The 24954-nt window shown below is 52.4% G+C and overlaps 1 protein-coding gene across 1 annotated transcript in view; it reads right to left on the bottom strand.

Annotated features, from left to right (window-relative positions):
- RAB11FIP4 (RAB11 family interacting protein 4) overlaps nt 1-16196 on the bottom strand; it is a gene marked incomplete at its 5' end in the record, with an annotated part of 116449 nt that extends 100253 nt beyond the window's left edge. The window contains one exon of the mRNA XM_082605588.1: nt 16038-16196. Coding sequence (XP_082461714.1) covers nt 16038-16196 — 159 coding nt within the window. The remainder of the gene's footprint in view (nt 1-16037) is intronic.
- Between the last annotated feature and the right edge of the window lie 8758 nt (nt 16197-24954).

The raw sequence follows: 24954 nt of genomic DNA, 5'->3' as shown, positions 1-24954 counted from the left end.
AAATAAATAAATTAATTAATTAATAAAAAAGGAAGTCATTAGACTCATAAATATAAGAAAAGAAGACATAATGAAATTATTACTTTTTGAATAGGACATGATTGCTTACCTAGAAAATCTCAAGAAATCAACCAGAAAAATTACAAGTAATAAATGAGTTCATACCAGTGGAGAGATATGTGATAAATTTACAAAAATCAATTGCATTCCTATATGCTAGTGACATGCAGCTAGAAAAAAAAAATCAGGGGAAAAAAGAGTTTCATTCTCAGTAGTAACCAAACACATTAAATACTAAACACTAGTTTAGCCTAATTGTAAGACATTTATTTTTAATGTTAATATTTTGTTCCTACTGGGAGAACTAAATATATAATAAAGATGGTAATACTCCGTAATTTAATAAGTTTAATGCAATACCAATTAAAGAACTTGAAAATGTGTTTACATACTTAAAAATCCATAAACGGTGAAGAATCAGAGAGCTTTGTTTTTTTAAAGGTAATGATGGCTGACTTTTTTCAATTTTAAAATATACCAAGTAATAATGATCAAAATTTATAATGTTGCATTAAAAACAAGACAAAAAACATCTTAGAGGGCTTCCCTGGTGGCGCAGTGGTTGAGAGTCCGCCTGCCGATGCAAGGGACACGGGTTCATGCCCCAGTCCGAGAAGATCCCACATGCCGCGGAGCGGCTGGGCCCGTGAGCCATGGCCGCTGAGCCTGTGCGTCCGGAGCCTGTGCTCCACAATCGGAGAGGCCACAGCAGTGAGAGGCCCGCATACCGCAAACAAAACAAAACAAAAAAAAAATCTTAGAGCATCAAAAAGGAATAATGATGGTAATGGATTATAACACATGGGAAAGAAAAGAATCCACGAGTCCATAGCGACACTCAGGAAAGGTGGTGAAGAAAGGATCTTCTATACAGAACAACCTGTATCTCTAGAAGGAATGAAAGAAAAATCACCATTTTGCAACCACCCGTGTAATTTATGCAGGCAAGGAGCATCAAAGGATGCTAAAACCATTGTGTGAGAAGCTATTTGAGAACCAAATATTTACACTAAGGTACCATCCCACAGACTACTTATTTATTTTTTTTATTTTTTTTTTATTATTTTTTTTTTTTGTGTGTGTGTGTGTGTGGTACGCAGGCCTCTCACTGTTGTGGCCTCTCCCGTTGCAGAGCACAGGCTCCGGACGCGCAGGCTCAGCGGCCATGGCTCACGGGCCCAGCCGCTCCGCGGCATGTGGGATCTTCCCGGACCGGGGCACGAATCTGTGTCCCCTGCATCGACAGGTGGACTCTCAACCACTGCGCCACCAGGTAAGCCCCCACACAGACTACTTATTAATTATAAAGGGGAAAAAGTACCATTATACTGACGAGATCAAGCAGACGCGGGTTTAACCAACTGATCAAACTCAGCATCACCAATAATGGGACAAACCGATATCATGTGACTCCTTATGTGATGCTCTGAGGAGTACACACCATCACCTCTCCTTGCCAAAAGTGCGAGGAAACAATCAGACATATCCAGGCGATGGGACAGCCTATAGGACAACTGGCCCAGGCTTGGCAGAAAATGTCAGTGTTGGTTACAGAAGCAAAGAAAATCAGATAGTTCTAACTTTGAGGAGATGAAACAGGAAAATGACAAACTAGATGCCATATGTGATCCTCGACTGGATCCTAGATCAAAACAAAAAGAAGCTAGGAAGGACATTTTGAGGACAACTGGGGGAATTTGAACATGGACTGAATATTAGATGACTGTTGAATTAACATTAAGTCTTAGGTGTGATGGTGGCACTTGTTTAGACAGGAGACTCTCTTTGTCCCTACACTCTGAAGTGTTCATGGGGAAAATGTCAAGATGTCTTCATTTACTTAAAATGCTTCTGCAAAGCAACATTAAAGGAGACATGATAGATTATCAGTGACAAAATGAAAGAAAGAAAAAGCAATTGTGACAAAGTGTAACAGTGAATCTAGGTGAAGAGTATCTGGGTATTCATCACATCCTTCTTTCAACTTTTCTGTTCGAACATTTTCAAAATAAAGCATGAGAAAAAAATAGAAAAAAAGAATCAGTGTAATTCAGTTCTAGTTTAGAAATAAATTCAAACTATGAATAGAACCAAATATTGGATGAACCTCACAATAAATTCCAAATGGGTAAAAGTCGAATATTTTTACAAATTGGGGGTTTTAACAAAATAGCTTATTTATTCTTGCTAGAGATGGGAAATAAGTTCTTAACTACTAAAAAGTGATAAATATAATTAGAAATAATGCAGATATGATATAACTGGAAAAAAGAAATATTCAAATGTAGAATTTTTGAGTAATAAAATGTAATCCAGGACTTCCCTGGTGGCGCAGTGGTTAAGAATCCGCCTGCCAACGCAGGGGACACGGGTTTCAGCCCTGGTCCAGGAAGATCCCACAGCCGGCGAACCAACGAGGCCCGTGTGCCACAACTGCTGAGCCTGCGCTCTAGAGCCCGTGAGCCACAACTACTGAAGCCCACGCGCTAGAGCCCGAGCTCCGCAACAGGAGAGGTGACTGCAATGAGAAGCCCGTGCACCACAACAAAGAGCAGCCCCCGCTCGCCACAACTGGAGAAAGCCCACACGCAGCAATGAAGACCCAAAGCAGACGAAAATAAATAAATACATTTATAAATAAATTTATAAAAAAATAAAAAATAAAAATAAAATTATAAAGATCAAAATAAAAATTCCCCTTGATAAGCGCTCAACAGAGATGGACATAACAGTTTATGCAGAAGGAAATACCGAGAATAAACAGCAACATGGAAAAAATGCGGTCTCGTTAGCAATTAAAAATGAAAATGTAAACAAGTTTGAAATACTATTATACACTCATTAAACTGGAGAAACAATCTGAAATAATACTCAGTGTAGATGGGAGAAACGGGCATCCTCATGCTTCAGGCAAGGTCAGATATTCAGCCAAACAGGAGGCAGGAGAGAGAAAGGGGAGGAGACTGAAGGAGAAACAAAGACCATCTGGGCCCCAGAAGGTGTGGCCAGAAGCCCAAAATGGCTGTGGCCAGATGAGTGGGCAAACAGGCTCTCGATGCCATCCACTCAGTGTCTAGAACATGGGAGCAGGTGCCTGCCCCCTGGCAGTGCCCACTCGGGGTCAGGGGTTTTGAGAAACCCACACCAGAGGCCAGTCCTCTGGCTGGCAGCCAAGCACTGGGCTGGGAAGAGCCCAAGCAGGCTGGGACCCAGGGGATGGTCAGTGGTAATGAGGGAGGTCCAGCCCAGCATGCAGTGCAGGCTTGGGGGTGCCCAGGATCCTTCCCTCCTCACCCGCCACGTCCACTCTTTGGAAGCACTGCTCTCTTTGGGCTCCACCCCGCCCGCACCAGCTCAGGGGCTGGGCCCCGCAGAGGCTGCTGGCGAGCCAGGGGTTGACGGGCGCGCCCAGGTTCCCCTCCAGGTGTACCCGGCAGAATGGAACGCAGTGGAGACATTAATAGTGACTGATGGGATGGTCAAGCCTGGACCAGGTTTAAGCAGAGAGGTGACATGGCTCTGTCTGGGACTCCGACACAGGAAATATCATTAGGCGGAAAGGGGCCAAAAGAGCTCATATACACTGGTCGCGACCGCATGTGGGTGACCGCTAAGGACAGGACATAGATTTTGAGGTCTAAAAATACAGCTTAACACTAGTTAGCTTTCTTGTCCTCTAGAGTTGTTTATAAAATGACAACAATATTTGGAACTTTTTTGTTTTAAAAATAAAGAGCAGGGCTTCCCTGGTGGCGCAGTGGTTGAGAGTCCGCCTGCCGATGCAGGGGACACGGGTTCGTGCCCCGGTCCGGGAAGATCCCACATGCTGCGGAGCAGCTGGGCCCGTGAGCTATGGCGGCTGAGCCTATGCGTCTGGAGCCTGTGCTCCACAAGGGGAGAGGCCACAACAGTGAGAGGCCCTCGTACGGGAAAAAAAAAAAAAAAAGAGCAGCTGCCCTCGGGAGGATTCCTGAGAGTGAGGGCAGGCCGGGGAGCCCCAGGTGCTGCCCAGGTGTGTGAGCGTCCTCAAGCTGGCAGGTACCTGCACCTGGGCTCGGGCCCCATCACCCAGTGACCTAGGTGGGGTCACAAAGGACTCATGAAAGGATGCTCTGGCCTGTTTGTCCCAGCTCCGTGCTGTGAGGTCCTGCAGACGGCCCGGCAGCAGCCTTCCGACCCTCCCCTTCTCTCCAGCAGCTCAAACGCCCCTCTCCTTGTCCCTGGACCAGAGCAGAGGCCTCCCAGGTCGGCCTGCTTCTCCCCGCCCCACATGATTCCAGATGGGCTTGTCTAAGACACAACAGAGCCATGTCACCCTCAGCCTCAACCTTCGGGATAAAATCCACCCTGTCCTCTCCATTGTGCCTCCACCTGCCTGGTCAGCCCCTCCCCTCTCTCACCTGTCTGCCTCCTGCCAGGTATGTTTCTCCTCTGGCACAGCCATCCTTCCCTTCTGCCCTGGTGGACCCTGGTGTTCAAGACTCAGGCCCAGCATCACCTCTGGGAAGGCTTTTCCATCTCCAGGCAGAGCGAATCTGCTGTCTTCACACCCCACTACACCTAAACAGGCCTCCAGCCCTGCCCTTCTCACAGGTGGACCAAGGTTTCTATCTTAGAGCCCCCTCCCACGCAGAAGCGAGCTCCCTCAGGGAAGGAGTCCTAACCTCTCCATCTGTGCATCCTCTCACACTGTAACTGAGCAGGACCCTGTGGGGCCTTCCCAGGACAGACCATGCCCATGTCCTCATCTGCCTCTTACTTGTAGAAAAACTTGAGCCTCTGAGGCTCTCCCCGAGTTCCAAAGAGCACACTTATCAGAGAAGTGAGAAAAGGCAGAAACAAAGGAAAACAGTCAAGCAAGACAAAATAACAATAATTTAGCCACTAAACAAAGTCAAGGACCTTTAGTTCCTCCTCAAGGGCTATAGATAATATTCTGAGCCATAGCCTTGACCTAGTTTGCAGATACTGAAACCCCACCAAGTGGAAGAAGTTAAGTGCATGCTGACCACGAGCATGTAGACCCCAGACCAGTTGGACCCAGAAGGTTGATGATGTTGACTCCTGATGACCTCGCCACCAACCAGTCAGAAAAATGTCCACGAGCTGATCTTGTCCCCTGCAACTCCCTCCCTCACTCTGTCTTTAAAAACCCTTCCCTGGGGCTTCCCTGGTGGCGCAGTGGTTGAGAGTCCGCCTGCCGATGCAGGGGACATGGGTTCGTGCCCCGGTCCACGAAGATCCCACATGCCGCGGAGCCTTCGCGGAGCGGCTGGGCCCGTGAGCCATGGCCGCTGAGCCTGCGCGTCCGGAGCCTGTGCTCCGCAACGGGAGAGGCCACAACAGTGAGAGGCCTGCGTACCGCAAAAAAAAAAAAAAAAAAAAAAAAAAAAACCTTTCCCTGAAAACCATTGGGGAGTTCAGGCCTTTTGAGCATTAGCTGCCTGGACCCCATCCTTGGTGCCTGCAATAAATGCTGCACTTTCCTTCACCACAACCCGGTGTCAGTAGATTGGCTTTACTGAGATTGGGCGAGTGGACCCAAGTTTGGTTTGACAGCACCAAACTTGACACAGAGCAGGTGCTCAAAAAGATCTGTAAAAGAATGGAAATGGATAGCCCACCCAGAAAACCTAGAGTTAGTGGTGGTTAACAGTCACATTAGCAAACACACGATGCTAACATTATCCGCACTTTATAGATGAGGAGACTGTGGCACAGAGAGGTTAAGTAACTTCTCAGGGTCACGCAGCTAGAAAGTGGCAGACCCGGGTCTCAAACCAGTTGAGCCTGATGCCAGGGCCCCGGCTCCCAAGCTCTTCTCTGTAGCACAGAGAGAAAGTTAAAGCTGACCTGGCCTGAACAGAGACACTGAAGGGAGGTGGAGGCGATGGGGAGCAAGAGGGGTCAAGGCCAGCTGGGGCCACAGGGCCTCTGTGGCTGGGAGCAGACAGCAGCGCCAGCCTAGAAGATGGAGGAGCCCGGAGAACGTGGACTGGGTGCTGGCGGGGTGTCCGGATGGAGAGTCCGGGCCCTGCCCCTGCTACACGCCCATCTGGGACTGCAGAGGATTGCGGAAGGGCGCCAGGCAGGAAACCGGAGCAGCCAGAGAAATGCTGGCCTCCCCGGGCTCTTTAATCACCATTTGCACAGGAAGTGGTGGCGATGCATAATTCAGGGCGTGGTTGCAGGCAGCCTCTCTCTGCTCTGAAAAGGCAGCTCCTGCTGCCGCCTGCCACCTTCCACAGCATCTTCCGGGTGGCACACTGCCCGCAGCCCCACCTACACGCAGTGCCTGCCCACCCTGCAGATTACAAATCTACTTCTACTTACAGCCCCTGCCTGGCGCTGCTCCACCCCTGGAAGCCAGACCACCCCCGATTTAGAAAATCAGAGGAAGCCTCGGATTGGAAGTTTCTATGTCAAATTTCTGAAACTCAGATCTGATCACCTTCCCCCTCCCCTGACAGTGGAACCTGGAACCCGCCAACGGCAGGCAGCTAAGGAGGCAGCTTTAGAATCAGACAGACCTGGGTTCACATCCCAGCTCCTCCAGTTACTGTGGGACCCTGGGCAACTCCCATCACCTCTCAGATTCTCAGGGCTATTGCGAGGATGAAGGGAATAAGGAACACGAAGGCAGTCAGCACCAATCCTTCCCTCACCTCCTCTGTCCTCAGAGTCACCAGTGGCCGCAGGAGAAATTCTGGCCCTTGAACAAGGGAGGTCAGGCCTGGAAAAGTACCAGGTGGAGGAAAGGGGCCAGAGGTGCACTCCTGGGGCTGAGAGCAGCAGGGGTGGCAACAGGGGTCATGGAGTAGGTGGCTGCAGAGACCATGCCAACAGGCGTCATGGTCGGCCTTAATGTATTATCTCCTTTCCTCAAAACAGTCCCACAAATAGGGGTTCTGACCACCATTTTACAGAGAAGGAAACTGAGGTCCATCCATCATAATAAGCACCTTTTAAATAACCTGGGCTTACTCTTTTTTCAGAAAGGCTTCAGTCCTTGTCAGACCCAATGGCCTATGTGGGAAGTGAGAAATCATAAAAACAGCTAACTCCAGTGAGGGTAGGCAGGTGCTGGGGGATTGCTGCCTGTCCATCCAGAACTCATCTGAGCCAGCCACACAGCCCGAGCCCCTGAGCCCTCCCTAAGGTCACCAGCTGACCCCTTGCTCCAGCCTGAGCTCTCACCCCCCTGCCCTTCCTGTGCCTGCACCATGCGGAGCCACTTGTCACTCCCTGAAAATGCCCATCCCCATCCCTGCATCTGGGCTTAGGCTTTGCGCATGTAGATATTCAATAAATGTTGGGTGGTGGATGGACAGATGGGGAGGCTGGGAAGCCTGGTGGAAGGGTGGGTGAACAGATGGATGGATGGGTAATGAATGGATAAGTAGATGGGTTGATGGCTGGGTTGATGGATGGATGGGCAGGTAGATAGATGGCTGGGTAGATGGCTGGATGGCTGGATGGCTGGATGGCTGGATGGATGAGCAGGTAGATGGTTGGATGGAGGGGATGATGAATGTGTAGACAGATGGGTAAGTCAATGTATAAATGGATGCATTATTGAATGGGCAGGTAGGTAGTTGGATGGATGGGTAGAGGGAATGAAGAGCCGCAGTTCTAGGAGAGAGACCTCAGTTCACTGTACGAAAGAGAACTCAGCCAGAGCCTTGTCAAGATGGAATGGCCTTGCCTCGGCAGGCAGTGAGTCCCCACCTCTTGGCAGGGCTGTTCTAGAGCAACACAAGCACTGAATGGACCTCTATTCCCCTTTCGGTTTTTGTTTTCGTGTAAATCAACCCTCTGTCTACCCCGTGCAGGTACTAGCCTCAGACTTGGGATCTCTCCTGGGGACAGTGCCCACTAGAGGCCTACGTGCAATCAACAAATGCTTTTGGAGGAAGCTGGCGATCTTCTCTGAGTTTTGTGCCATAGCAAGTGAGGTGTGGGTTAGACTCAAGGTCTTAGGTCTAAAGGGAACTTAGAGATCCTTACAGCTATAGTTTGGGCTGTGGCGACCAGGAGGCCCACTCTCCTCCTGATCACAGTGGTATACACACTTCTGGATTCTGAGCTGCTTTGCTCTCCCTGTCCCCAAGAGCATGTAACTATGGACAATGGGTCCCTCAGCAGTGACCCCAGGAGTGGTAATCTGCAAAGAACTGGTGGCCCTAAGCTATGGCTCCTGGGGGGCCTCCAAGAATCAGAAGATGCTGGGAATGCAGGAGACAGTGAGGGGCAAAAGGGTGCAAAGAGCCCACGTCTAGTTGGGGGGTGGCTGCAACGGAGCCACTGGAGAGGGCCGGCGGTCACGCCAGCAGCACGCTCAAGCAGTGAATTGCTGCTCTAGCCAGCTCTTACTCTGTGCAAGGAGGAGGCAAGGGCACTGAGAGGCTGGGCAGATGGGCAGTCAGCATCCCAAGACGGGTAGCATCTTGCCTAGAAGATGCCTTCTGGCCTGGAAGATGAGATGCCCCAAGCCAGTCCAGCTGAGTCCTTGGACCCCCAAACTCGAGCCTGGCTTTTAAAGGGGGCTGAATCACACCTTATCAGGTTCTGTGTTCTTCCCTCATTTCTCTGTTGTGGGCAGGGAGACCTAAGGGCCAGGGTGGAAGGAGGCAAGGGTCTGCCAGGAGGAGCAGGGCTGGGGCGCATTCCACTGCCGGCTCCACAGCCCCACTGGGACGCCAGGTGCATCTCAGGTTTCACGGGCCAGCGGGGAACTCCTTGACTCCTTGCCCAACCTGCCTCCTGCCTCAGCCTTCCCCATCCAGCAAATGGCAGCCTCTGAATTCTCCAAATTCTCTCCTTTCACACCCACTTCCAATGGGCTCTCGTGATCCAAAGCCAGCCGCGTCTCCGCAGCTGCACCCCTGCTCTGTGCCTCCGGCAGGTCTCACCTGCATGGAGTGACGGCCTCCCCACTGGTCCTCCTGCCCCGCCCCTGCCCTCTCCCTTAAGTCCTCTTGCGTACCTCTGACCCCCAGCCCCACTCCTGCCTCTGCCCGGATCAGTTGCCCCCAGATCTCTGCAAGGCGCAGCCCCCCACTTCATTCCAGGCCCTACTTAAACGTTCATCTATGACAGAGAGGCCATCCGTGGTCATTCTAAGGGCAAAAATCTTTTTGTCTCAGTATTTTCTGTTTTTTCCTAGTCCTGTACCTTCCTCCACCCAACAGTAATTGTCGTTCCTTTGTCAGTTTCTTTTCCAGCCCCTCCCCCATGGAAGCTCCGGGCCACTCCTGATTCCCAGAGCCTGGAAAAGTTTTGGCATAGAGTAGGTATGCAAGATATTAATCGAAAAAAAACCCTTTAAAATCCTGGAAACATGTATTAAGACAACCACCAACCACCAGTGCAAAAGGTGTTTCCATTAAGGCTACTCTGTAAAAATGTCAGGGCATTCACCCCGTCGTGTGAGGTCGGCGAGGACAGCAGTTCACCCAGGCACGACACTCACTGTTTCCAGGCCACAGGGCACTTCCCCTCCACCCCACCCCAGACCTGGCTCACCCAGCTCTAACTGTCCACCGCAGCCAGCTGTCAGCCTCGCCTTCTGTGCTCCACCTGCGGGGACTGCTCTAGGCCCGGGGTGGGGACGGCCGCGGGGTGGGCCAAAGGGGCCGCTGCAGCTCGAGGCAAAGGAGCAGCTCCTCTCCGCCCCACGAGCCCCGACTCACACACACACACAGCCCAGGGCTGGGGCAGGGCCCCCCTCCCAAAGCCCTACCAATGGGCCCGTGACCACGGGTGCTCGGGGAGGGGCACCTGGGTGGGACCCGCCAGGCACTTGGTGGCCGCAGCAGCCCCCAGTCCGCACTGCCCCCTCAGGCTGTGGCAGTGGAGCCCTGGCCCACGGAAGGAGGAGCGGGTCCTCAGCCATCCGTCCACCAGCCAGCAGGGTCCTGGGTTCCCCGTGCGCGGGAATCCAGAGGTGCGGCCTGCCTCCGGGCTCGGCCGCCCCAGCCGTCAGCCACAGGGGAGGCACTCCTGCCTCGGCCCCACTCCCACACCTCCCCATCCCCCTTCTCTCTGCTTCTCTTCCAGGCGCAGGGGAAAGCTCCCGGGCCTCAGAGTCAAGGCCGGATCTGACAGCCGCTCCGTCTGCCCAGCCTGGTGACCCTTCACCATCCACCTGGGAAAAGGGGCAAATTCTTCACAGGGTGGATGGCCGATACCCACGCTGGGGCTTGTCTGGGCTTTGAGAGTCTCCATCCACTGCAGCCGGTCCGAGGGCGTGTCCTGCTATTTGGAAGGCCTGATTCTATCCCACTTCTCCATTCGGATCTCAACAAGGGAGGCACGGGCCACACCGCCCTCCACCAAGCCCTCCACGACCTGGAGCTTCTTCCTGCTCTAGATCCCGGTATCTTGGGAATGAAGCTATAGCCCAGAGAGGTTTTGCCATATGGATTCAGGCTGTGTCAAGACTGCCTGACAAGATGGACCAGTCCCCCTGGACGCTCTTCTCACGCCCCTCCTCCCAGCACAGCCAAAGTGGGGTGCAGGCAGCCAGAGGCCTAAGAGCACTGGGCATCCTATCTGGGGCTCGGCCCCTCCCAGCCCGCCCCAGGAGCTAGGAGCCTGGTGCCTCGCGCTCACTCCCTAGGCCTCCCGAGGGACCGCAGCCTCAGCCTGGCTTCCACAGTGACCTCCAAGCTCAGGGGCACCAGCTGCACCCAGGTGAGGCACAAACACAGGAAAGAGAAGGTCTTTCTGGGCCCCACTCCTGTCCTGCTCCCCACTCATGGGTCACAGACACCCCGACCTTTCCTTCGAGGCTCGGAGAACCTGGGCCTTCCTTCTGTTTTGCCAGCTCTGTCATCCCTACCATGTCCCCATTAGGGTGGGGCACTTAGAGGGGGCCTGTTCTCCAAAAGAGCCTTAAATTCTTCCCTCCAGTAGTGGCGTGTTGGGCTTTGCAGGCCTTCTGGACCCCCGTTGGTTCTGCACCCGCTGCCACTGCCCAAGTCAGGACCCTCTTCCTCTCGGACCAATTGTCACATTCCCCTCCTGGATCCAGCCTCTGTTCTCAAGCACACATCTGACCCTGCTGCCTGGACCTTTCTACCATCCATAGGGAACGGCTGAGGCTTTCCTGATCTGGCCCCGCCCTCCCCTCTAGCCCCTCCTCCTATCACCTCCCACCTCCAGCCACAGATATAGGGATACAGCTGCTTCTTCCCCAGCATCCTGTCCCCTCCTCTCCTGAGCAGACCCAGCTTTACTTCAGGGCTCTCCCTCCCCTGGCAGCCCCAGGACTGTCTCCTGATAAGTCTCGGCCCACCCTAGAACCCCAACCCCTTTGCCGGTTCAGACACCCAGGCTGAAGCCAGCCAGCACCAGCATCTCCCTTGCGGCAGTCCTTCGTCCAGAGGGGCCTTGGGGACTAAGGGAGCCCAGTCTGAACCCTTATTTCATCTCCTGTTCAATATGAACAAGGAGGCACCATGCCCCAGTTGCTTCTGGCACCTGCAAAGAGGGGAAATTTTAGACTAGTCCCAGGTGGGCTAAAGCTGAGTCACTGCCCCCAAATAATTAACACCACCCTTCCCAGCAGGAAGGACTGGCCACTGCTCAGAGGAGATGGTACTGGGTTAACAAATGGCAGAGACACCACTCAACTACTTTTGAGTCCATTCTTCTAGCAAGAAGGATGGTTTTCAAACTGGAAAAGGGAGAAGAATATATTTACCAGGGATGTGGCCCAAGATATCTCTGGCCGCTCCCAATGCCTTCCACTCACAGATGCAGGAGGGCTAGGAGCTCAGAGCTGACAAGGAGGGTGGGCCGAGAACACCAGGGACTGTTCGCAGATCTGGACCTCAACCCCCAAGAACCCCCCAGCCTAGAACAGCCTCTCAAAGATGCTTGCAAGTGTTTACCAAAAACACCAATAGTAAGAGCAGCAGCAACTCTGATAGCGGGCCTACTCCATCCCGATACTGAACACTTTACGTGTATTAACGTGTTCAAGCCCCACAATAACGCTATGGAATGAGAACTGTTATCACCCTCATTTTATGGATGAGTAAACAAAGCCCTAGAGAGAAACAAAAGCAAGCTATCAGAAGTCAACACGGGTTCAGGGCACTGGGCCACCATTTCTCGTCCTTGTCACAGTGGTCTTGCGCCTACTTATTACAGACTTTCAGGGCTGGGACAGTGCCCTCACATTCTTTGAAACGTCAACCTATGTTCTCACACACGACTCATGTTCTCATCAAATTTCCTTGTCTTCTCTTTTCTACTATGATTCCCAAGTCGATAAATTAGGGGAATATCAGAGGCCAACCTGATACATAACATTACTATTAACTAAAGTCTGTACTTTATTCAGTCTTCCTTAGTTTTTGCCTAATGTCCTCTTCTTGTTCCAGGACCCCACCCAGGACACCACATTACATTTAGTTGTCATGTCTCCTTAGGCTTCACTTGGCTATAGGACAGTTTCTCAGACTTCCCTTGGTTTTGATGACCTGGACAAATGTGACGCGCACTAAGCAGGTGTTTTGTAGAATAATGTCCCTCTGTTGAGATTTTTGTGATGTTTTCTCATGACTAGACTGGGGTGATGGGTTTGGGTGGGGGATCACAGTGGTAAGGTGCCTCTCCCATCATATCGTATGAAGGGGACATACTACCTACGTGACTTATCACTGCTGATGTTGATCTTGGTGACCCGGCTGAGGCAGTGTGTGTCAGGCTTCTCCACTGTAAAGCTGCCCTTTCCCCCCTTTCCATACTGTCCTCTTTAGAAGGCAGTCATTATGCGTACCTGACGCTTACAGGGTGGGGGGTTATGCTCCACCTCCTTGATAGGGAATTATCTACATAAATTATTTTAATTCGTTCTGTATGGGAGACTCTCCTAGTATTTATTTATTAATATTAAATCATTTATTGATATTAGTATGGCCTCATGGATATTTGTTTTACACTTTGCAACCTAGTATATTTTGATTTTTACAAAGCATTTGATTCTGGTGTCCCTGGCATTCTGGGTGTAGTTGATAAAATATGGATAATCAGCTCTGATAAATTCACTGAATTCCATATCTAATGAATGATAGTTATCCACCCTAGAGCACTGGCGGGGGGTAGGGGGTGGGAAATCAAGGTCTCTATATGATTTTTAAACAAATGAAATAGGAACTGCCAGAAAACATAGCATTTTGAAGGGGAAATGCCATCCCTATTCTGTAGTGCATGTGTGAATTTGGTGAGCAGGGCTGCAAAACGTATTTCTGTGGGTCTCGGTCAATAACACAGTGTGAGCAGAACCACCCCTACGAGGCTCTGTCCGTGGTCCTGCCCTGGGTTTACACCAGCCTGGCAGATTGAGACATAAAGCACCCACTTCTCCAGCCTGTAGGCAGCACAGCACGGGAGTGACAAAGGTAGGATTGTAAATTCTCTCTATTGTCTATTACAATGGGAAGAAATGAACAAGATGAAATTCAACAGGAATAAGGTCCAGGTTTAGATTTAAGAAAGTACTGACACAGACAACAGGCCTGATCTCTTCAACAAGTCAGGGTTATTCAAATTAAAAAAAAAAAAAAGAATTGCATTAAAGTAAGAGATCAGAATAACCGGATGCATTGCACAGTTCTGGTGAGAAAACTGGCTTGAACAAAACAGCAAAGATTGACGTTTTGGGGCCAAATAGGAAAATCTGAATAAGGTGTGCATATTAAATGAGATGAGAATTTATTGAAGCGGAAAAGTGCTGATCATTTACTGGAAAAAAATCAGGTTACAAGACAGTATGCACAGCATGACCTCATTTTATGGAGAAAATCTACATATAAGCATAGAAACAGCTCTGGAAGGATGTGACCAAGGTGTCACAGCTAGGCTCCCTGGGAGATGGGAACATATTTTATTTTTGCTTGTCCATATTTCTAACTTCCCACAGAGCATATAAACTGATTCTGTAATGATATAAGATTATGCTTTAAAAAGAAAAATCACTCACCCTCCTCCAGGACGGAGGGGAATCTTGGCTTGGCAGAGGCTGCTAAGAAAGATCCCTGGGGGTTTCAGTGGCCAGAAACTTAACATGAGTGCACCACTCAAAAGGCACCCTCGCCCTGAGCCACCTGTGTGTGTGAGAGGTGTTGGGGCCAGAACAGTCCTGGAGTCTCCTGGTGCAGCCCCTCCATGTCATTACCAGGAGAACTCCGTCACACAATTAGTCGATGGTGGCTTCAGGGCTGGAAGCCAGAGGTTTGGTCCCTGCCAGATCGTATGGAAATGGTCTGGGGCTTCAAGAACAGGGGATATTTGGCCTGGAGAAGGGAGGATGGTAGGAAGTGAGTGGGAAGGAGACGGGAGTTTTGTTTTCAGATATTTAAAGGCTGCCATGTAGAAGAGAGACCCACATGGGTCCCCGTCCAGAACCACGATGACTAAGTGACAAGCAGGTTTGGCTCCAGAGTGTATGAGGAAGAAGCTCTAACTAGAGGAGCTGTCCAGATCAGGGATAAGGTGGGGCTTGTTAGGGGCTCACCACTGAGCCCATGTGGCCTCCTGCCAGAGCCTGCTGGGAAGCTCTTCCCACCACTGAGACTGTGGTTCTGGAACTCCACTTCCAGCCAGAGCCAGACTTCTCCCCTGCAGCCTGTGTCCTGAGAGGAAGGACTGGGGCTCTCCCCATGCCTGGGGTCTGCTCAGCCTGCCTCGATGAGGGGAGGGGCTTGACCAGCCTTCGGGAAGGAGAAGGATCGGGTGACTGCAGGAAATGGTCCTGAACAAATCCCAGCAGAGGGAGAGGGTGGGCTCCAAAGGGGCTGTAGCAGTGAGCCTCCTGGGATGGGGTACCTGAGTTCTCGAACTTGACACTTGCCTCACCCTCTTTCACTTACTGGTCTCAGGGACTCCCAGGTCCCAGCCATGCCCAACAGCCATGCAGAGATGATTATCTATCATCTCCCCCTTGCCAGGTGACAGGGAGGCATGGATCCAACCCAGGCATGCCCTGGCTTCTCCTATGTTCTGGAATGCTAGGCCCCAGCTGTCCCCAGAACAGAATGCCAGCCAGTGCCCATGCAGAGCCTGAGGCTTCAGGTGGCCTTGGAAACTCACTACTCAGGGCTTCGTCTCCTGACCATTTCAGAGTGGGCAGTAGCAGAAGGGTGGGGCTGCTCTCCTGCCAGGTGGGTGCCTTGCCGTCCCCCCTCCCCCAGACATAGCCACCTGTCCCTGTGCCCATGGCATGAGAGTACACCTGTCTCTGCTCACCGCACTGGCAGCACCGACCCTCCGATTCCAGCCCTGCTAACAACCAACACCGTTCCTACTTTCCCCAAATCGACGCGGCCCCCCCGCCGCTGCAAACACTGCTCAGCTGCCGCTCCCCAGCTTGGCTCTGGGAGGTCTGCCGCAGCCGACACAGCCAGCTGCCAGCCAGGCCTGCCCATGGGAGCCCGCATGGGGGGTCATCAGGCGCTGGGCCGAGAATCCAGGAAGGTCGCAAGCAGACACCTCCCGCTGTGTTCTAGGTCGGCTGGGTGCAGTCAAGGAGCCGAGACAGCAGAGCGCCCCTACTTGTCCTCTCGCTCCCTCGGCCAGGCCCAGTGGGGCGCATGCCTCCCCCCACCGCCGCACCGTGTCCTGGGATTCCCGCACACGGACCTCTGCGTCTCGGTCTCCGCAGGGTAGGAAGGGGCTGGGGGTCCCGGGACCAGAATCTGACGGCTCCTTCCCCCCACCCCCCAAACCCCGAGCGGGCTGCAGAGCGGTCAGAGGGGCCCGCAAGGGCCCGGGGCAGGGAAGATGGGCAGAGAAGCCCCCACCCCGGGCGTGATGCGTGACTCTCGCAGCGCCGGCGCTCATGGTGGAAAGCGAGGGTCCGACAGGGCGGGGATGCCCGGGGGCTCGGCCGGGAGCGGGCTGGTGAAACGGTGGAAAAGCCGGGGGTGGAAGATTGGGGCGCGGACGCCCCCGCCGCGGGCCCTTACCTCCTCGCCTTGGCCGAAGCGCAGTCCGAGCGCCGCGACGCGCTCCACGCGCAGGAAGCCGTCGGGGTCGCGGCCGCACACCTCGAACACCTCGCGCAGGCGGCGCACCGAGCGCAGCAGAGCCGCGGGGGCGCCTGCCCAGCCCGCGCCGCCCGCCATCCGGGCCGGCCCCGCAGCTAGCCCGAACCCCGCGCCCGCCGCGCCCGCCCGCCCCGTGCCGCCGCCGCCGCCGCCGCCATCGCCGCGCGCCCTCCGCCCGGCGCTGCGATGCGCAGCCTCCGCCCGGTGGCGGCGGCGGCCGAGCCGTGTCAGCAGCGGCGCCGCAGCCCCGCGGCTCGGGGCGGGCGGGGGAGGGGGAGGCTGCAGACAAAAGAGGCCGCGCGCCCCCGAGGGCGGCCGCCCGCGCAGCCCCGCCGCCTCCCCCAGACTCGGTGTCCCTCGGCGGCTCCGAGCTCGTCCCGTCCCCTGGGAAACCGGGAGGATGGGTGTGAGACAGGTTCCTGGAAACCCAGGGCTGCCCGAAGGCCCCGCCCCTGCTTGGAGGAGTCGGAGAGGAGGCCCGAGTCCCCGGACCAGCCGCGCCGGGGTCCAACAGCCTCGCATCCAACCTCAGACCCCCAACCCCAAGGCCAGCCCCTCTCCGTTCACCGCGTCCTGTGTGCGTACCCAGCAGTGTTGAGAGCTCAGTATGTCCCAGGGGTTTCCTACATTAGCGCGTTGGAGTGTTACACTCATCTCCGAGGAAGCTGAGACTCAGAGAGGTTGAACTACTTACCCTAGGTCACACAGCCTCTGGGAGCCCGGGTCAGGATTCCTAGCCAGTCTGGAGCTGGATGGAGCTAGACTCCCTATTCTTACCCTTCTCTGTGCTGCCTCTTAAAGAACAGTTTCCAGGCTTAGGTCCACACAGGCCTCCCCAACAGAACTCTGGGCCATCTCTGGGCTGGGAAAGGGTGCAGAGAGGGGGAGCAGGGACCCTGGGACAGGAGGGGGAAAGAGGAGACCAGAGCAGGCAGGAGGAAGGAAAAGCAAGAGCCACCCACCAGGCCTGCCTGTTGCAGGGCCGGGGGCCACCCAGCGCCTTGGGGAGGTTCCCTCCCTTCCCCTGGGTTCCCACTCTCAGCCCTTGCAGCCCTGGACCTCAAGCGGAGAGCCCAGGACAAGAGTCTTGGCCCTGGGAGCTGGTGGCAGCCTCCAGGCTTGGACCTTAGCCTCCTCGCAGTCGTGCTCAGCTGAGCCTCCACCCCAGCTCCTCTGACACCCAGCCTCGCCCGGGGCTCTGCAGAACCTGGCCTGGCTCTCCTCTCCTCCTTCCTTGTTGCTCAGCATGCCAGGCCCTTGTGGCACCAGTTGCACCCAACCCAAATACAGGTCTTGGCTGAGCCCCACCCCCACGTATGCTTCCCAGCTCAGTTCAGAGGTTTCCTCCTCTAGGAAGCCTTCCCTGATGGCACTCCGTCTTGCCTGTTAGTCTGATTTCTGGTCCCTTCCTCCAGATGCCTACTTAGTTCTACAATTCTCTGGTGGGCTGCCCATCTCCCCCAGCATGGTGGAAACCCTCCAGGGCAGGATGTATCTTAGTCACTTCTTGTCCCTGACCTCCATTCAAGGGTGGGTCCAGAGGAAGCCCCTGCCTAGAGGAGATGGGGTCCTGCCCCATCATCTGCGGGAGCCAAGAGCAGTGTAGGGACCCAGACAGAGAGGCTGGGGTGGGGCCCAGTTCTGCACATGAGCTATGTGGCTTCTCTTCCCTGGACCTCAGTTTTCCCCTCTGTGGTCTTCCTGCTCAACTGTGAATATATCCTGCTTAGGGGCTGCCATGTGGCTTCTCTGATTCTCCCACCCAAGAGGCTCAGGACAAAAGGGAGATGGGCAGGGCTGAGTTATCCCCTTTGGGGAGCTGTAGAAATGGCTCTCAGAGCTCTCCCTGCATCAAATCCCCCAAAAGAAGAGACCAGGGAAGCTGAAAGACCTCAGCTGGCAGAGGTGGGGGCCTCAGACCTGAGCATGAACAAATCCCAGATGAACCAAGCTCGAAGCCCACACCAGATTAGTGGGCCTTCTCCCAAAAGACAGGAGGCCTCCCAGACCCCTGTCTCTCCTCACCCATATCTAGGAGCATCTCAGCTCCCTCCTGCCTCCCTCTTCCTGGGGCACCTCCTCACTTCTACCCTCTCCCCATCCCACTTTCTCTGGTCAACTCCCATCCTTCCAGATTCCATGGAAGTGGTACCTCCTGCAGGAAGCCTTCCCTGACCACACCCTCGCTCACCTTGACTGCCTCTCCCCTGTGCTCCTGTAGCATTCTGTGCAGGGAGGTGACAAGTATACACTGTGGAGCCACCCTACAGCTGGGGATAAGGCCATGAGGGTCAAGTGATTTAATACGTGTAAATGTCAGAGGAGTGTTGCAGGTAGTAAGTGCCAGCTATTGTGTCCTGATGTCTCTCACTCCTGTTATCACCAGAACATCTGGGAAGTAGGTTTCAAAGTTCACACAGTGACCATGAGGTCCGTGAGGGCAGGGACTGTGTCATTTCTCTTTTGATTTTCTAGCTCCAGGCTCTTAGCACAATGACCAATACACACAATTAAGGTCTATGAAGGAATAAATTAGGGAAGGAATGGGCACACATACGGTGTGGTAAACTGAAACACGGCCTCTCAAAAGATACCCACATGCTAATCCCTGGGAGCTGTAAAATTGCCTTATTGGAAAAAGATTCTTTGCAGGTGTGATGAAGCTAAGGCTCTGGAGATGGGGAGAGTCTCCTGGGGTAGCCAGATGGGTTCTAAGTGCAATCACAGTATCCTCATAAGAGGGAGGCAGAGGCAGATTTAACACAAACAGAAGAGAAGGCGATGTGGCCACAGCGGGCAGAGATCGGAGGGATTTGGCCATAAGCCAAGAATGCCAGCAGCCACCAGAAGCTGGAAGAGGTGAGGATGTGAATCATTCCTAGAGCCTCTGGAGGGAGCATGGCCCTGCCCACACCTTGATCTTGGGCTTCTGGCCTCCAGAGCTGTGACACAATGAATTTCTGTTGTTTTAATTCTCCAAGTTGGTGGTACTTTGTTATAGCAGCCACAGGAAACCAATATATATGGTATAAATATCATGGGGAAGTTATTACAGATTAAGAGCCAGGCTTTGCAATCCAAAACAGCTGAGCCAGGCACCAAGGTCTGCTACTTATTTAGCCCTTTGACTCTGGACGAGTTAACTTCTCTAAACCTCAGTGTCCCTATCTGTAAAGTGAGGATAGTAGTTCCTACCTACAGAAGTCCTGCAGGTTTCACATGAGAAAATGAATGTAAGGTGGCTGGCACAGTGCCTGGCACGTACCTGGCCCGTGGTGATTATGATGCGTGTCGGCATGGAGAGGTTGAGAACCAGTCTGAACGGGGGAAGCATTTCTGATTTTCACCTCCAGGCCTTGAATTCAGCGTCCATGTTGTGTGGAAATGGGACAGGATTCACAGTTTCTTGCTGCTCACAACCTGCTGGGTTTTTTTTTAACCATGAATAAATATCGCTCTGGCGGAGAGGACGGGTGTGGGAACGCCTGGGCCTTTTTCACCTGTCCTCCAGCATGCGGGGTCCGCAGAGGCAGAAGCAGCAGCACTGCCTGGGGGGGCCGAGGACGCTGGCAGGACTGGGGTGAGTCTGGGGTGAGCAGGGTGTCTCAAGACCCTGTCCTTCCTTGTCGGAAGGGGTGCCCGGGCTGGGGTTTCACTCACCCTGGGTGCCCACCCACAAGTTTCTCTGACCCTCAGAAGGGAGTAGGTCCATCTGATTGCTAGCGTTCCTTCCAGGATTCTAAGAAGAATGACAAAACCGTACTTATTCTACCCAGCTAGGCTCCACATCCTTTCATCAGCCTCAGAAATGGCTCCTAGAAGTGACTTGTGGCTGGGGCACCTCACGGTTTAGGAAGCGGCCTCCTGCCCGCGTCTCACCTACCGGAAGTCCTCCAGGCTCACCTACGGGAAGTCCTCTCGGATCAGCACGTCCCCTGCTCCCCGCCTTCTCTGCTGCCCCTTCTGCCGGAAAGAAATGCGGGAGTCCTCAGTTACAGACTGCATGGAGTAAAGGGGAGAGTGGGAAGATTGGGGTGGGGTAGGGGCCATTTTTTACGGAAAGGTAACCGGCCTCACCCTGACTGATACAGGAGGAGGGATCCTGGTGTCCACGGAAGGCCTGACATTCAGAGAGCCAAAGACTGTCAGGATGGGAGACACCTTCCTCCCAATCCCCCACTCCTCCAAGATCACAAAGCTTTTTGGTGGCAGAATTGGAACCACGGCCTAAGTGGCCTCCTGACCCCCATCAATGCTCCTTTCTGCACAGAAGCTTTGAAGCAGAAGGTCCTGGAGTAGAATCGCTGGACTAAAGCCCCAGCTACCTATTCTGCCATCCCCACCTGAAAAGTTTAAAAACGAAAGAAAACAGAAATCCGGGGCGTCCAGTCCTGCTGAATATACATCTGGGAGGGAGCAGGGGCTGGGGGCTTTGGTGCCGGCTGGGCCGAACAAGCCAGGATCACTGAGATTTAGCAGTGCAGAGGCCAAGGTCTTCCTCCTGGGGACCTCTCCAACAAGGACAACGCACGGGTGCACGGCTTGGTGACCTTGGGGTGAAGCCCTCCACAGGATTCTCAGAAACACACCGAGGTGCAGTGTTTAGAGGGGTCTCCAGCAGGGCGCCAGCCCGAGGAAGCAAAGCAGCAGAGAGGGAGGGCTCCGCGACTCCGTCGATCCTCCTCCCCCGGGACAGGCCCGGTTCTCCCGCGCCCCCTGCTGTTCAAGGGAGGTTTTAAAATTTAAGATCACTCCTTAGAAGCAGCATTTCTTTCCTAGACTCATTCTCTTGACAAATAGGTATTGAGCGTCTACTACGTGCCAAGCCCTGTTCTAGGCTCTGGGGATACATCAGTGAACAAGATGGAAAACTCCTCTCCCTTCACCGAGCTCATTTTCCTGTGGGTTCTGGGGAATTCCCAAGGAAATTCTAGGCCTCTTCCGAGCACCATCCTGGATGTAAATGGTAGAGTTTTTTTTTTTTTCTGGCACATAATGTTTAGACAGGGGTTATTAACTAATGCCACCTGGATTTGAAGACTCCATAAGAGCCAGGCCCAGGGCAAGGCACCAGGGACATAAGTTGTCACACAGACTCCCCCAGGAGTCTAGGGACCTGGGGTGAGATTAATAAGGAGGTAGCCAACAACCCGCTCAATCCCCCAGGACAGATGTAAGCTGCCGAGGGAGCAGGGAGAATGGCCCAATAAGAAAGTCTTGCTGGAGATGGTCTTTCGGGGCGGGGGGAAGGGGGGTGTCTCTTGGAAGACAAGGTAGGCTCCCCTGGGAGGAAATGATGTCTGCATAGGCCCCCCACACAAGAGCATCGCAAGATCCAAGGAAGCAAAACAACCCATTCTCAGGACTCGTGTTGAGGGGAGAAGCTGGCAAATCTGAATCATCATGAGAAAAGCCACCGCACATGCGCAGAGGCCAATAAAGAAGAAATCCCTCCCACCAGGCAGTGATGGGCCCTGAAGGTGCCATGTCTCTAGGAGGATTTGTAAGGTGCTGACTGTGGGTTGAAAACCCCCTCTGTACCTCCTTGTAAAGCCTTCAGTAAAGTTTTGTGCAAGTGGATTCTTCAGTGGGTAGGAGATGCCAGGCCATGTTTCAGGGTGAGTTTGGGTTGAAAACAAGAGCAGAGGAAGGAGGGGACCGGTGATATTTAGGTTACACGTGTAACGGTCCGTCATCTCAGTGCTTGCTCTCCCAGCTGAGGAGCTTGGAATGGCTGGAGCTAGAGTGGGTTGGAGCAGGAGATGGGCTTGAAAAGACAGGTAGGGGTCAAATGATGGCCTTGCGTATCCTGGTGAGGACTTTGGACTTTGTTGGTGGTGAGAAGGAAGCCTTTGAAGTATGTCCTGGCTGCACTTATGATGGGTTAGAATGTGGTACACCGGGGACAGTGGGTCATGCTAGAGACCCTTGTAAACAGGCCAACGAGCTGGGCCCCTGAATGGGCAAGGAGGTAATGGGGATGGTGAAGGAATTTCAGAAGGCACAATCAGTATAATCTGGTGACCATCCAGTGTGGTGGTGGGGATGGGTGGTGAGTGGGGAGGAATTAAGGATAATTCCCAGTGTTCTAGCTCAGGTGCCTTGTTGGGGATGGTGGTGCCATTGGCCAAGGCAGGGGCCCAGGAGGAAGTGCACTGGAAATCCTGTGCAGAGGTGAAGAGCTGCCATTAGGTGGTTGGCTATCCAGGTCTGGAGGGGAGGAAGGAGGTGAAGTGGTGACGATTAATTAGAATCACTTCACATAGTGTTAATAGATGAGAAAGTTCAGGAAAACACTTGCAGGGTAGAGAGCTGAGGGTGAAGAGGCAGGTGGAGGAAGTGCTGTCAGAGCAGTGGGAGGAGAATGGAGACAGGGAGCCAGTGCCTGGAAGCCCTAAGAGCTGAGGAAAATGACCGGACTGTAGTCAGTGTGCACAACCTTCACGATGCAGTGCACACAACTATGCAAATTTATAGGCCCCTTAATAGCCCGAGAGCTTCATGAGGTCCGGGGCCATTTCCAATCAGCCTTGTTAACTGTGAAGGATTGTAAGCTGTGAGCAGAAGTAATAAGGTCATAGTGAAGGGCTGGTGGTGGCCAGTGTGCTCTCTTGGGGTCCATGGAGTCAGCAGGTGTGTCCCCAGAACTGCTCTAAACCAGGTACAGAAATATGCCCCTGGAAAAAGAAAACAAACCCAGCTCCCTGGAATCTGAATTAGTTAAAAGCTACCTTTTGATAAAAGGAAAAAGACTAAGGTAAAAAGCATCGAAGGGATGGTAGTTGTTAATTTAATGCCTGAATAAGTTCCATTATTACGAATACCTTTTCAGTAGAACTGAAAGTCAGCATCATCTTCGCCTCTTAAAAACAACTTTTGTTTTTAAATAATGCTCAATGTAAAAAGGTAATAAAATATAGACAAATAAACAAAAATTAACGATACATAGTTATTCATCTTTTTCCTATGTATAACTATAGTTTCCTATGTGTAAAATACATAGATATTTTACATGATTGGGGATCTACCCTCATATACAGTTGTTGTTTTTTTTTTTTTTTTGCGGTACACGGGCCTCTCACTGTTGTGGCCTCTCCCGTTGCGGAGCACAGGCTCCGGATGCGTAGGCTCAGCGGCTGTGGCTCATGGGCCCAGCCGCTCCGCGGCATGTGGGATCTTCCCGGACCGGGGCACGAACCCGTGTCCCCTGCATCGGCAGGCGGACTCTCAACCACTGCGCCACCAGGGAAGCCCTCATATACAGTTCTTAATCCCTTGATTCTATTGGCAGTTTCCTCCCCAATTTAAGTATTATTCTTTAAACCCATTTTTAAAGGGTGCATAAGGAAGCCCTGTTAGCTTCCAGAAAGTGCTGGATGAATATAGATGATTTAGCCAAAAACTCATCCAGGTGTTGGTTGTCTCCAGGTGTTTTGATATTATAAATAATGCTTTGATGAAAGTCTTAGCTCTCTGATCACTTATTTCTCTAGACTAAATCCCTGCACATAATATTATTGGGGCAGATGGTGTGGACATGTTTAAGGCTAATGATACAGAAGGATGAGGTCAAGTTCAGGAGCACGTCCATCACACCACGCTCTGGACCAGCACCGAGTACTAAATACATCTTGGCTAATTTTACAGATGAAGATGGTATTTCACTGTTTCAAGTTTGCTTTGTTGTTGTTGTTTTTTACTACTGAGCTGACGACCTTTTCCATCATATAGTAATTAGCAAGTGGTACAGTATTTCATTTCTGTGGATTAGCCGTTCATGTCCTTTGCCCATTTTTCTTTTCTACTTGGGTCTTTTCTTAAAATCGATTCTTATGAATCCTATAATTAGAACAATCTCCCTGTTACTTGGCCTTTAAATTTGGGTGTGATTTTTTTTTTTTGGACATGGGGATATTTTATGGATTAGGTAGTCAAGTGTAATCTTTAGGATTTCTTCCACTGCTTTTAGGCGTACAAAGTCCTTCCCTGTTGTGGGAGTAAATGTTCTTGGCCAACGTTTCCAGCTCTCCTCCTTCTGGAAGAGGATAGCTCTTTCTGACCCTTGTGATTCTGCGAAGCTGTGTGACAAGTTCTGGCTGTGACTGTGAGAAGTGACTGCACATCTGCTCTCCGGCCTCTAACTGCTAATCTGAGACCCTCCAGATTCTGGGCTGCTCCATCTGGTAGCCACTAGCTGCCTGTAACTATTTACCTCTAATTTAAAATTTACAAGTCAGCTCCTCAGTCTCAGCGCTCACATTTCAAGGGTCTGACAGCCCGATGTGGCTGTGGCCATGTAGACCGTTCAGCTATGGAACGTCTCCATCCCTCCAGGGGCAACTGGGTGGCGCTGTCTCAGCCCTCCTTCCCTCTGTCATTTGCTATGGTGGCTGATCAGTCTCTGGAGCCCGAGAAACTGCGGTGAGCGGAGTCCCCCTGCCAACCACTGATGGACATGTAGTGGGGTGAGAAAGCTTTTGTGGCTTTTAAGCCAATGAAATTAACATAATCCGGAACTTCTTGTCTTTTCCATTCTATTTACCTAGTCTAATTACCATCATCACAGTTTTAAATATTTTAAAATGTCTATGTTTTATTATCTAGTAAGGAAAGTTCCTCTGTATGCTTTTATTTTTTTTCTTAGCCATGCTTTCTTGTCTATTTTGTAAGGTAAACCCTAGGATCTCTTTGTTTGGATGCACACTCTCTTCTTGTAGGGGTCTTGATTGGAATTGTGTGGACTCAGTGATGAGTTAGGGAGCAACTGGCACTCTGCTTCTTCCCATCCAGCTCCGTGGGATGTCTCTCCATTTACTCCTCTCCTTACGGCCCGCGG

This window comes from Mesoplodon mirus (assembly GCF_964341445.2).
Source record: "Mesoplodon mirus genome assembly, chromosome: 18".
Classification (NCBI taxonomy): Eukaryota; Metazoa; Chordata; class Mammalia; order Artiodactyla; family Ziphiidae; genus Mesoplodon; species Mesoplodon mirus.
This window is presented reverse-complemented; position numbering and strand designations above follow the sequence as displayed.